The 13709-nt window shown below is 41.2% G+C and overlaps 1 protein-coding gene across 1 annotated transcript; it reads left to right on the top strand.

Moving 5' to 3' along the window:
* The first annotated feature begins 569 nt into the window (after positions 1-569).
* On the top strand, positions 570-13360 carry LOC133123250 (protein cornichon homolog 2-like). Its single transcript, XM_061233589.1, has 6 exons — positions 570-2479; positions 6063-6131; positions 6519-6566; positions 7774-7886; positions 8741-8884; positions 9922-13360. The coding sequence occupies exons 1-6, from the start codon at positions 2399-2401 to the stop codon at positions 9947-9949; spliced, it is 483 nt and encodes a 160-aa protein (XP_061089573.1). The 5' UTR covers positions 570-2398; the 3' UTR covers positions 9950-13360.
* The last annotated feature ends 349 nt before the right edge of the window (positions 13361-13709 follow it).

The following is a 13709-nucleotide window of genomic DNA, read 5'->3' on the forward strand; positions in this document are numbered from 1 at the left end:
TGTGGTAAGCATGCATGTGTGTGTTTGTGTGTGAGAGAGAGAGAAAATGAGTGAGAGGTAGAGAGGTGTAGAGAGAGTTAAGAGAGTGAAAAAAGAGAGTGGGAAAATGAAAGAGATAAACGAGGGAAGGAGAGAATGAAACAGACAGAGAGACAGAGTGGTAGGGAGGGAGAGAATTAAGTGAGAGTGACAGGAGAAAGAGAAAAAAGGGAGGGAGTGAGAGAATGAAAGCGAGAGAGGGAGAGAGAGAGAGAGAGAGAGGGAGGGAGGGAGGGAGGCAGAGTAGGAAAGCTACTCTAGTTAGGCTCTGACTCTCACACAGACAGCCAGGCAGAAGAGAACCAGCGTCCTTTCATCTCTATCTGAATGACGGAGGAATACCACCACAGAGAGAGAAAGGGGGAACAAAAGGAGAGAGAGATGAAAACAAACTAGGGAAACCAATGGAAGAAAGATAAACCGCGGAGATTCCCCCAGCCCCCCCCCCCCTCCCCTTCGTCCATCTCTAGGGAACGAGGGAATACAGCCATCGGATAAAGTAAAGCGAAAGGAATAGGGTGCGTGAAAGAGAGCGGCACAGGGACTATTGAATGTACTAGGACACTGTTTGGAATATAACAAAGCAGTACCTGAGCTGACAGTGAGGGACGGAGAAACGACCAGACAGAGGAGGAGAATAAACATTTCTAGGTCTGCCTTTTGTCTTAAAGCACTATATTTTTTGGGGGGGAAGAAGGGAGAAAGCGGGAAGAGAAGGTCAGGAAAGAGGGAGAAATAGGGAATGGGGGCGAAAGAGAAGGAGAGGAACTGATTGACAAAGATATTTCTAAAGGATGGCGCTGGATATCTTTTGATAGAAATTAATAGAACAATTCAAATTAATAATAATAATTTTAAAAAAACAACAACATCAAAAAAGCTTTCATTGCTTCCAACTCCAGTCTTGCTCAGCCTTCTCACTCATAGTTATATGCTGACAGGCAACGGAATGGAGGGTCTTGCTGGAAGCAGCCCTCACAGAATGAAAAAGAGAATGATTTTATAATGACATTGAATGCAGTTGACAGTAACACGAGAAAAGGGGTTGTCAACTGGGACAGACAAAGCCAGACTATACCACAGGACACAGGTATACTCATAAGAGATACTGATTTAATTCATAACAATCCATCATTCATTATCATCATCTCCATCATCACCATAACCATCACCATCTTTATGTACTGGGCTGTGCATTGAAATACATGTTTGTAGAGAATATGTTTGATAATGTACTGTATTATTGATTTTTAAGCATCACTGTAACCTGTAGCCATTCCACATCATAACATTGTCATCCTGAGAAAATAATTTGACAGTAATCGAACAAAACTGGATTCAGGCTTCACATAATCAGTAAATGATGAACATAATTGTTCCTTCATGAGTTCTTCTGTCATAATTTTATACATATTTTACAAGAAGCTTCAGTCATTCTTCTTCACCATTGCCTGTGACCATGTTGCTGCTATATTTATAAATGTATTTGTACCCAAATAATATAATGACAGTTAATGTTAAATATATCAAACAAGGTTGCTGCTCTTTTTAACCTCTTTTCATTGTAAGCCAAAAAATGTCTTATGTTTGTTGGATTAATTACAGTCTTTTTTTTACATTCCATTGAAAATTATTATGAATTGACAGTCATTAGTAATGTAATTTAAAATGTAATTGCATGCATTTAAAAAGCTAAAATGTAATTAAAAGCCAAGGACAGAATTTGGACAGCACTGGCACCTCATTACTTGCCGCTCTTATTTCCTGTTATCAGGAAGACAGACACTGTTGCTGTGTTAGTGTGCCAGTAAGTCAGAGTGTTGGTGCCAACAGGGTGTGGACAGGTTGTGTAACTTACCGTGCACATTTCAGAGCGGTGAAAGGCAGGACTCAGAGAAAGAGACGGAGTTGGAAGGATAAAAGTTGAATGCACTGCCGAGAGTACGCAGGAGAACACACAGATCAACAGATCAGTTGAAGTGGGATAGACACCGGAGAGTTGCAGAAACACACAGGCACGCACACACACACACACACACGCACAGACAAACCAAGAAAAGCAAAGGAAGACAATGTGCAACAAATAAAAAATAAAAAAACAGAACAAAGAAAAAAGCTAAGGAAAGGAGTGAAGTCTCACTCATCCACCTCGCAGTCCCGTCACTGGTCACTACTGGTCACTCGTCTCTTCTACAAAACTGAAGAAGAAGAGCCCGAGGAGGACAGAGGAGGTGAAGGGGGGCGAGGGAGGTTTTCACGGAGCCGAGAGGCACTTTCACAGACACGGAGAGAGGAGGAGAGCTGTGGTGGCACCCCTCCTCTCGGCCCATCATCAACTGCGAGGCTGGCTGGCACAGCCATGGCGTTCACCTTCGCCGCCTTCTGCTACATGCTCACTCTGGTGCTGTGCGCCTCCCTCATCTTCTTCATCATCTGGCACGTGAGTCGCTATTTCTGCCCCGGATAAAAACACCATCACACTCGCCACTTTCCCGTTTTCACACACACACACACACACGCGCAGACATACACACACACACACACACGCGCGCGCGTGCGCGCACGCAGACACACACACACACACACACGGGTGCCTGCACACACACACACACACACACACAAACGCACACACGCACGTACTCACACACAGGTGCCTGTACGCACACATTTGCATCCGCATGCATGCACACACACAAAAAACGCGCACACACATGCATGCATGCACACATACACACACGCACACACACATGCACACACACACACACACACATACACACATATGCGGGGTGCAACAGCTGACGGGGAACTGACAGCACTGAGCTTTTACACACACTGACTGAACTGACTACTTCAATATGAATGTATACAAGATTGAAGGCAATAAGAACATGAAATATATATTTTACCCATTTTTATAACAAAACCTTTCATCACAAGGAAATTATTGGACAGATGTTGTTGTCTCAAAAAGCCGGAATTTTGGAACTCAAGTGCAGTGGTGACTGAAATGTCACAGAAACAACAAATACCGTCCATCATCTAGTGACCATCCTGATAACAAGCTGAACCAGAGTCCTGATATGAAACTGAACAATATCAAGCTGTCTTCAGGGTGTCAGCTTGACTAATATACAAAAAAAAAAAGATGACAGACAAAGGACTAGCTTGCACAGTCTAACATCAGATTATGTAACGTCAGATTCTCATAGGTTCAGTCTCTGGCAAAGTCAAACCAATGGAACTGATTTAAATTAACTGACTAGGATAAAGATCTTGTGACGGACATGGTTTCCCTGGGGTTTGGGGTGGGGGGGGGGGGGGGGGGGTTGTCACTGTCGGTGCAGATATTGGGATAAGCACAGACTGCATGAGCTGTCTAGCTTCTGACACAGCTCCCCATGATGGAGCCTACCTTCAGCAAACTGAACGATAAGTGAGTGAGCATCCACACATTTCCAGACTGGTTACAGACACACTCTCACTGACAGAGCAGTGTGTTTCATCTTCCGCGGATTGACGCTGCAGACGGGCTGTGCTGTTGGCATCTGTTTGTGTTACAACGTGTAAATTTGCGCGTGACATTTAAGAGTTCCATCTACACATAACCAATGGATATATTGTATGTGTATAGCTGCTCAGCACTTAAACATAACAATGATCATTGAACAGCTGTGCATGCTCATATCATATCATACATAGGTGTGAATTAAACTATTGAACTATTCATCTACACTTTTGTGACAATAAAATACACTTAATTGTGTAACCATTGGGCAGCTGTTCGAGACCACACCAGCTTTACATTACATTAGATGTATTTAGCAGGCACTCTTATCTAAAGCAACTTACAATATAGTTGAGAAGTGAATTCTCCTGAAAAATACGAGCAGTACCAGTACCAGACCTGGCCATCAGCATTCACAGACCAGGAGTAAAGATGTAGTATCTCCCTGGTGTAAAATCCAGCTTGACCAGACTGAAAATTGAGCTGGTTAAGCTGGTCATATGCTGGTCAACCAGCACAGCCAAGCTGGTCATAAAGCTGGTTTAGCTGGGTATGAGCTGGTCAACCAGCTACCAGCTGTTTCAAAACATAGCTAGAGCTGGTCAAACCATGCCAAGCTGGGAGCTGGTCTGTACTGGTTAACCAGCTACCAGATGTTTAAAACTCTATCTTGAGCTGGGGGGTTTTTTCCAGCTGGGCAATAGAGCATTGTGCACATTAATGACACTAACAATGAAACAATTTGCATTCTAACAGATTATATCTGGGTGCCTGTACCTGATGTGTTCAGTATTCATGGGACACTGAGTATATCAGGCATACAGTAGGCACCCAGGGAAGACAAAGCAGGGATAAGTATTCAATGTTTGCTAAGTGGGGGCAGAGCTGGCCATAACAATCAGTTATTCTCTCAGATTTGATGCTAATCGTGTGAAATTGAGCACAGTTACTGTCAGTCATCTTCACCTATGAACATCATTTTTATAATCCAGGCATGTCTGTAAATGTGATTACTGCTGTGATTATTTAGATGGGGAAATCATCTTGACTGGTATTCCAACTGTAAGACAGGAGTGGCATAGATATTAGAAAAGTATCGAAAAAAGATATTCATATGTGTCAAAACAAAAAGCTGTCAAACTCATGAATATCCCATTTAAATGTAATATTATGATGATAAATCAATAGTTTCAAGGTCAGTCAAATTAAAAATGGATCACATGTTGCTTGATTAATATCGATCGATGTTGTGAATTTGTTATTCAGAAGCAATAAATAAACATGAGAACAATAAGAATACAACAACAATAACAATTTTTTTTTATAACAGTATTATGCAAATTACAGTAATTCTGGGAATTGCACAGAGATATGTATGTGTGTGTGTGTGTGTGTGTGTGTGTGTGTGTGTGCGTGCGCGCATGCATATGTGCACTAGTGTATGTATGTGTGCATGTATATGTGTATTGCATCACTGAACCATGAACAAGCACTGTACAGTACATCAAAGTGTCTGCTGGAGTGATATTGTATGAGTCAGTCCATATGTATGTGTGACTGTGTGTCTGCATCCGTTTCAGTAACAAACGGTGTGATTGAAAATGCTTATCAGAACATAATTGTGCTTCCACACCGCCCTCCATCTGCCCAGCGCTCTCTCTCGCTCTCTGTATCTCTGAAGCATTCACCCAGTGGGATTGGTTGTTCACTTCAGTAGTAACCATGGCACCCGCTTAAGTGCTCATCCAGTCACTATGGCAACTGAATCTGTTTACAACAAAGAGGAGAGAGATGAAGGGAGAGAAAGTGTAAGATGTGGAAAGACAGGGAGAATTTACAGTATATGATTGTATGAAACGTACACTTCTGTTTGGAGAATGCATTTTTCTGTTTAATAACAGATGCATCACACATGGGCTGCATTGTTGTTTGGCTCAAGGACTCATGCCAACAATGATGGAGGGTAAAGATGGAAATATGCAGGAATGCCGAGGAGGGGAGGGGAGGTGAGGGGGCAGTGAGAGAGGGAGACTGGCAAAAGTGGTACGAAATATGCACAGAGATGGCGTCGGAAAGCGGAACAGACAGACAGAAATGTGCAGAAGGAATAGAGTGGCATGCAGTGAGTGAGACAGGAGAAAGAAAAGTGGAGCCATAGGAAGCGTATGGTGAATGTCTTGGAAAGGGACAATGCACACTCTGCAGTCAGCGTGGAATCCAGTTCTGGAAAATGGTGTGAAACAGACATGACTGCATTCATCCTCTTCTTTGCTCTTCCCCAAGCATGTTTAATTTATTTTATTGTGTATAAGTGTTTTTAAATCATTTGTTTATTTGACAGGGACAATGCACATTAGCAACATTTTGTTTATGTGCCAGAGCCGGGCAGAGGGACTGCAGTTCCTGGGCTCTGTGCACGCTGTGTGTCTCTCCCCCTCTCCCTTTTCCCCGGGCCTGTCCTCTGCGGCCGTGTGCCAGCCTCTCCGGTAACGTTTCACAAATCTCTCTCTTCCCATAGATCATTGCATTTGATGATCTTCGCCAAGACTTCAAAAATCCCATTGACCAGTGCAACCCAACTAGAGCAGTAAGGCCATCCATGTTCAGACACTTACACATGGTCATGAAACCATATTACTGCACTTTTCACTGTTTGCCCACTGTCGTGTAACATATAAGAGTTATTTTCTTAGATTTAAAAATGTATTGTATACACACACATTATGCTATAAAATGTAACAATACATGCTTTAATGTAATGTTGAATAAAGCAGTAATTTCCTAATATGTGAGTAATTTCCGAATTTATTTCTAAAATAAATTCCGTAGATCTTTATTGGTAATGTAACGTCGTTCTATCTTTATATTTATACATTAAACAATAATTCTGCAGTTTTCTCTTTGAATAATGAATGGAATTATTCAATATCTCCAATCTTTCTTTACTACTGTTTTTTATTGTTTTTATCTTTAGAGGGAAAGAATACGGAATATTGAAAGAATCTGTAACTTACTGCGAACTGTGAGTATATGAGTCTGTCTGTATCATCAATACTGGCTGTTATAATGGGTGGCGGTATAGTATAATGGTCTGGAACTGGGCTCATAATGCAAAGGTTGTGGGTTCAGATCCCAGTTGGGGATGTTGCAGTTGTACCCTTGAGCAAAGTGCTTAACCTGAATTATTCCAGTGACAGCTGTATAAATGGCTCTTATGTAAAAAAGTTATAAGTGACATTTTCTCCAGATAAGAGCATCTGCTAAATGCTTATATGCAATGTCTGTCATAAGGGAATGAGTGTTCTCAATAGTCACAGCCCTGAGTGAAGTTATGTGGGAAGAGACTCCATTAAGACACGTTAATGGCAATCTAATAAGATTTGCAATGCAAAAAAAATGAACAGTTCTAATGACAAAGAACATTTGTCAGAATTGGTGGAGGTGGAGTGAGAGAAAAGAAAAAGAAAGTACGGCTGAATTATAGAAACAGGAGGAAATGAGAGTTGACAACTGTCTTCCATGTGTTTCACTTTTGAAAAAACTGTGACAGATTGATTCACATTCATTCCGTTCCTGCACCTGCTTTCACTCCCCCCCCCCCCCCCCCCCCAGCACCCCTCTCCGACAACCTTTCACCCCTCCTGTCAAAAGGGATTCAGTCGTTTGCACCACCAAAGTGCTTAGATTAATCCTTGGAAATTGAAATGCAAGGAGTGTGTTAGAATTGAATAAGCATTCCAGAACAGGCAGATCTGTATGTTCCGTCTGCTGCTCTGGTTGGCTCAGGCTAGGCAGTGGGAAAGAGCATGGAAGAGGAGCAAAGAATGGATTTAGAATGGGGGTAGCGTGGAAAATTGGCACTGACAATAAAAGTACATTCAGGAAAGAACTATTAATTATAATTTAGCCAAAGCAACTTACAGTTGACTAGACTAAGCAGGGGACAATCCCCACTGGAGCAATGCTGGATTAAGGGCCTTGCTCAGGGGCGGAACAGCTGATCTTATCGTGGTTACACTGGGGTTTGGACCAACAACCTTCCAGATCCCGGTCATGTATCTTAGCCACTACGTAAATGTAGTGTATTCAAATTTGTACATACATTTGGAGAGATTCAATCTGTCAATGCATATGTGTGCATACAATGTACCGTGACTGTACTGTAGGCGTGTGTGTGTGTGTGTGTGTGTGTGTGCATACAATAACTGTACTACTTGTACTGCCCCCAGCTGGTGGTCCCAGAGTACTGCATCCATGGGCTGTTCTGCCTGATGTTCATGTGTGCTGCGGAATGGGTCACCCTGGGACTCAACATTCCCCTGCTTTTATACCACCTGTGGAGGTACTGAACACGAATCCGTTAGCCTTGCATCTTAACACTCGCCTACTATTGAGCCCACATTGAAATGTGCTAGCAGTGGTAACTGCAGTAGAGGCGCTCTGTGGTATTTCTGAACATGTTGCACTGAACACTACTCTTTGGTCTTTATTTGTTAGTCTTTCCCAAAGAGGCTAATGTCCTCTGGCTCTTCCCAATGTGAAGTCCCTCTGTGTTGGTATTAATGTCAATTTTGGAATTTCTGGCTGACATTCTATCTCACAATCAGTGGAAGCAATGATGTAATCAGTTCTTCATTTATTTAAGTGCCTGAGGTAAACATCACTATTAATCTTAATCTTTAAAATCAACCATGAGACTCATAATAAACCCCCACCATGGTAGTAATGTAGGTTATAATCAAAATTTGGGCCAATTTTCCAGTAATATTTGGATGTGACACAGCCTTCCCAATACCTTTGTGGATACCCCAGCTTAAAGTGTGACAAATGAATTATCCTGTACAACCCCATAATTATCTATCGAAGATGCAACTTTGCATGAAGCTGGCCTTGGTTCATCTCATGTCCCTGAAAAACAACCTAATCTAAATTATGGCCAGAAGAAATGTGTAAAAATTAAACTTTAACAGCAGCATACAGTATCTGCTGACACATATAACCTTTAATGACTTAATGTTGAGTCTTGCACCTTTGCGAGCATCCCCTTGCTCTATACCCGTCACCCACACTACTCATAAACCCACTTCACATTTTGCCGCCTCTTAATTCTGCAATTTCCTTTTACATCATTTGTATGACTAAATGTCTTAGATATTTGCAGAGGTACCCACCTCTTTCTCTGGATTTCTCACTCAGATACTTTCACCGACCGGCCGACGGTTCCGAGGTGATGTATGATCCCGTCAGCATCATGAACGCAGACATCCTCAGTTACTGCCAAAAAGAGTCCTGGTGCAAGCTGGGCTTCTATTTGCTTTCTTTCTTCTATTATCTCTACAGGTGAGTAAGATGTCCGCCTGTCCGTCTGCCTGTCTGTCTGTCCGTCCGTTTATTCATCGGTATAATAATGTAGATCTACTATTTAAAATGATAATTTCATAATTATTGAGTTGTCTACGTGGCACCCTTGTCCCAAGTGACGTATGATATTACATAAAGCAACAATAAACGTTTTTAAAGAATATATAAATATTGTAAATAGCTAAATCAATTGCTCCACTGTCTGTCATAATCATAGAATTGCATGAATGCCATTAAAAGCTAGATGAGTCCTTGCATTTAGATTTTTACATAATGGCTTCCCACAGACACCAATAAACAGGAGTCCCTGTGCTTCAATAACCATGCGACGATTCTCCATATGAGAAAACTAGGAAAGAGATTTAAAATGGCAGATTGACAAAAGCATCCAAATAGATATCAATTATTTGGAACATGATTATTGTACATAATCCAAAATGAAGTCTGGGTTTGAAATATAGTCTGTTTCTACACTTGTGCCGGAAATATTATTGAAGGGAATGCTTTGTGACTACTGTTCCTCAAGTAGACGCTGATGGACAGATTGCAGAGTGAATAGACTGGTGCAGATAAGTGAGAATACCTCAGGTGCCAGAAGCAAGGAAACATCTTCATTATCAAATGAATGCAGTTTGTTGGCCCGTGGCAGAGAAGTGTCACTTCTATTCAGAGTTAAGGCCGTGCAGCTTAGTTAGACTTTTTTCTAGTTTCATCAGGTAGCACCCATTGGCCTGGCCCAAAGCAAAGCAGATGCAAAAGGCTCGCCTCCTTCTAGCAAGTAAAACTGTCATTTAAAAACATACAGTATATATACCACATACCTTACTTATTATTGAGTAATTACTCAGTATTGAGGTTATTGCCAAATAACCGTATTTTCATTTAGCAAAAGGACATTGTCAATATGTTGTGAATAGCATATATAAATGCATGCATCTATGGAGGCTGTTCAGTTCTCTTTTCTTATTCTTGATCCTTTCTCTCTGACCCCTCTCTCTGTACTTGATCCTTTTCAGCATGGTCTACACTTTGGTGAGCTTCTAAGACCAGAGGACAGCAAAAGAGCAAGAAGGACGTGACTCTTCATCCTTGTCCCCCATCGCTCTGTCACAGGATGATCCTTGCTTCTTTTTACGCTCTTCTTGTTGTTGGGAATTCACATAAAGACAAGCTGGGGAAAACATTTCTTTTTTTCTACTGAGAACCATTAGAGAGGGACGGAACACTGCCATGCTCATCAACGCTGCCACTGGGAGAAGACAAGAGGAAGAGAGAGAGGACAAGAGAAATGGGGAGAAGACAAGAGAAAGAGAGAGAAGACAAGAGAAAGAGAGAGAAGACAAAAGGAAGGGAGAGAAGACAAGAGGAAGAGAGAGAAGACAAAAGGAAGGGAGAGAAGACAAGAGGAAGGGGGAGAAGACAAGAGAAAGGGAGAGAGGAGAAGAGAAAGGGAGAGAAGACAAGAGAAAGGTAGAGAAGAGACAGAAGAGACGGTGAAGACCTGAGGTGAAGGGGACAGTTAAGAAGAACCGAGACCACATCAGATGAGAAAAAGGAGAATAACAGATGGGAGTTGCTTTGTACACAAACATAATCCCAATTGCATTTACCATTATTATTGAATGACAGAAATATATGTTTTTATCTTGCATTCTCATCTAATAATCAATTTCAAAATGATCCCTTTTCATCAGAGAGAAAAATCCTGGCAGGACAGGGCAAATATTCTGGGCAGGGGAGGGTCTGTCTCTTGCATAGGAGACAGAAACAACCTGCTGAAGAACACATGCCCCTTGGGACCATTGTTCCACATACTACCTGCTGTGATCTGTGCAGGTTTCCACAACATGGTCATACGATTACATTACCTGACATGGGAGCTTGTGTTTGTGTATCAGCACCGTATTACTATCGATACAGAGCCAGGGTTTGTACAACCACAGTCCCTGAAGATCTACAATTTGCATTCCAAATGGACTCTTCTTAGTTACCGACTTGAATGTATTGGCCAAGCCTTGGGATTAGCCTTTAAACCTTGTCCTAGCTCTAGAAAACCTTCAGCTATAAGAAGACACAGGAAAGCATGCCGGATTGAAACAGGGCACATTAGTGCGGTGATTAATGTTGTGATGAGCGAAGCAGTCTCTGCGAACCTATTCACGGGATGAGCAGCCATCTGCTGAAATGTTTGGTTCCTCTGAACCAAACAAAATACTTGGCTAACCACAACAAAACACTAACAGGATCGGATAGATAAATGATGGCACGTGCGCATTAAGTGATACAGTACATTTTTTAAAAATCACGCTTGTTGTTTAACACAACAATCTGTGCATATATCTTGGCCTATATATTAGAATAGCACAGAAGAAGAAAACAATACAATTTAAAATGGTAGACCACTATACTGGTTTCTGTACTTTGTGTAGAGATTATAAACAGCTGCACATCAGTGTATCCATATGAAAGAACTAATATAATGTAATTAAATGATTATGTGATCATTCACCTAGATGTTTGTGATGACACAAATACACATTTAGGGTGATAACAGATCTGTTCAACAAAATGAAATCACTGAAGACCAGTGCTTTCAATGATAAACTTAAGACTTATGACCTCAACAGGAAATTAATTTTAACTGTGCAAATACACAGTCATATATATTATATGCCTGTCAACAGTACTAGTTTACTGTTGATGGGGTCATTCTTTGTAATGGATCTTTGTAATACACAGGGTTGTTTACAATGATAATATGCTGGACCAACATACTCCAGTCAATGTCAAGGACCCATGTCTACAAACCTCAATATGCTGTAGTCTATGAGGAATACTACATTAATATTTTGGGCGGAAAAAACCTACTGTTGGCACCGCTCTGGATTTCCCACTACGGAAAAGAAGACCTGGATACTGATTGCACGGAAGGCTTCAGCCTCCGTCTGGTAACAGCTTCAGGAATGTAAACATGGCCTCGAAATGTCTTTTAACACGGGGGATCAGTTAGGAAAAGGCTTAAGAAATAATGTAAGAGCAGGTGCAATGCACAGCTCAGTCCGTATAATACCTTCTTTGAGCAATTCTACAAGAATGAGCTGCACATAAGCTGGAAGCAAGAGTCCAGGCATACTGTGATGAGGACCTGCAGGTCGTGCACATGAACAATAGATATTGACAGCTAAAATGAGCATAGTTTTGCCAGGAACGGAAGCATATACACAAAGATTGTGCTGTATCAATAATTTGAATGAAGGGTGTGTATGTGTCTAACAATTAAATCGTCAACTGTTTACAGAACAGACTGGACTGGAAAATGTTTCTACATGGACAGGAGTACATTCCTGCCCTGCGAAAATGTACCTCTTTGTGTCAAATCCATGTGTTCACAAGTCTGTTCACATGTACGTATATATATTTAAACAATGGTTTGATTTAGGGGGAGATTGAATCAAAGTACAAAGTGGTTTGGCCTTCTATATTATATTTAAGGCAGGGCCGTTTTTTTACACTCAAATGAAAACTGAACAACCACTGTGTACATATTTGTTGTATCAAACACCAAATGTTCAGCATTTTTGTGACCATCAACTGAATACATTTGATTTTATGAAAGTATTATCTATTATTCAATTGCTTACAAATCGTTTATGCGTGATGAACTATTATTACTGTTTCTTCTGGATTATTTATCTGTATCCATATCCATGCACACATTGTTGCACACTAAATACCCTTAAATGTGTAATAACAATCACAGTGACAATACTCAAGTTCCACAGGCTTGACACACAGGTCCATCCCATCTGAACTTTGATTTAATCACCCCTAATTGGGTGCCGGAGAGCTGACTGCACACTGTGTGAAAACCACTGTAGCTGATTTGAGAAAGGAAATGTTTGAGTGCTAATCAGGATCAAGCAGGCTGGTTTTCCTCCAGTACTAATAAGGGAATCATGGTAATGACAAACATGTCAATCTGACTCGCCTGCCATTTTACTGCCAACCAAAATGTCTCCTGTTCTTGTGAAGAGAAATAACATGGTGTGTTGGTGTGTTTTGTTACTAACCCCTGTTACTTAACCCCTCTCTCTTCTCCCCTGACCCATCGTTCCCCTGAACAACACGAACCAATCAAGGACAATCCTCAAAGCACAAAATGGGGGAAATGGGCAGAGGGGGAGAGGCAGGGGGAGTGAGGCACCACATTATGTTATTTTGCTAAACTATAATGCAAACGGACAAAAATATATATATTTAAAGTGAAGAACAACTATTTGTAACCATATTTTATATCTCATAACCCAATGTGTGCTCCCATTGTTGTGATCACTCTAGTTTGTACTTGAACTGAGAGGATATTTGCAGTCCAATAGAATGTCATATGATATATTAAAGAATGCTATTCTACATACTGTAGGCCTTCATATTCTAATAAAACAGCCAAATATGTGACATTGTCCTGCGATACTGGTGTATTATGTGAGTATGCCTTTGGGAAATGTTAAAGTCAACATACTGTTAGAGGTTGCCTTCTCTGAATAATGTACATTTATAACAATTACAGGGATTGTAACAATATAGTTTTGACTGAATTAAGATGAGGGCATTTTCAGAGGGAGACTGAAACAGTGTAAGGCATCACAATTTATCATTTGCAATAATGCTTCTGCAATCTGGTAACTCCTGAGGCCATTTCATAACTGAACCGCACCAAACTGAGAGAAAGGCAGAGAGATATGGCACAGAGCTTCTGAAAATGGAGAGAAATGTAGGAGAGACGGAGGTAGGAGAGACACACACA

Source organism: Conger conger, chromosome 3 (genome assembly GCF_963514075.1).
Source record: "Conger conger chromosome 3, fConCon1.1, whole genome shotgun sequence".
Lineage (NCBI taxonomy): Eukaryota > Metazoa > Chordata > Actinopteri > Anguilliformes > Congridae > Conger > Conger conger.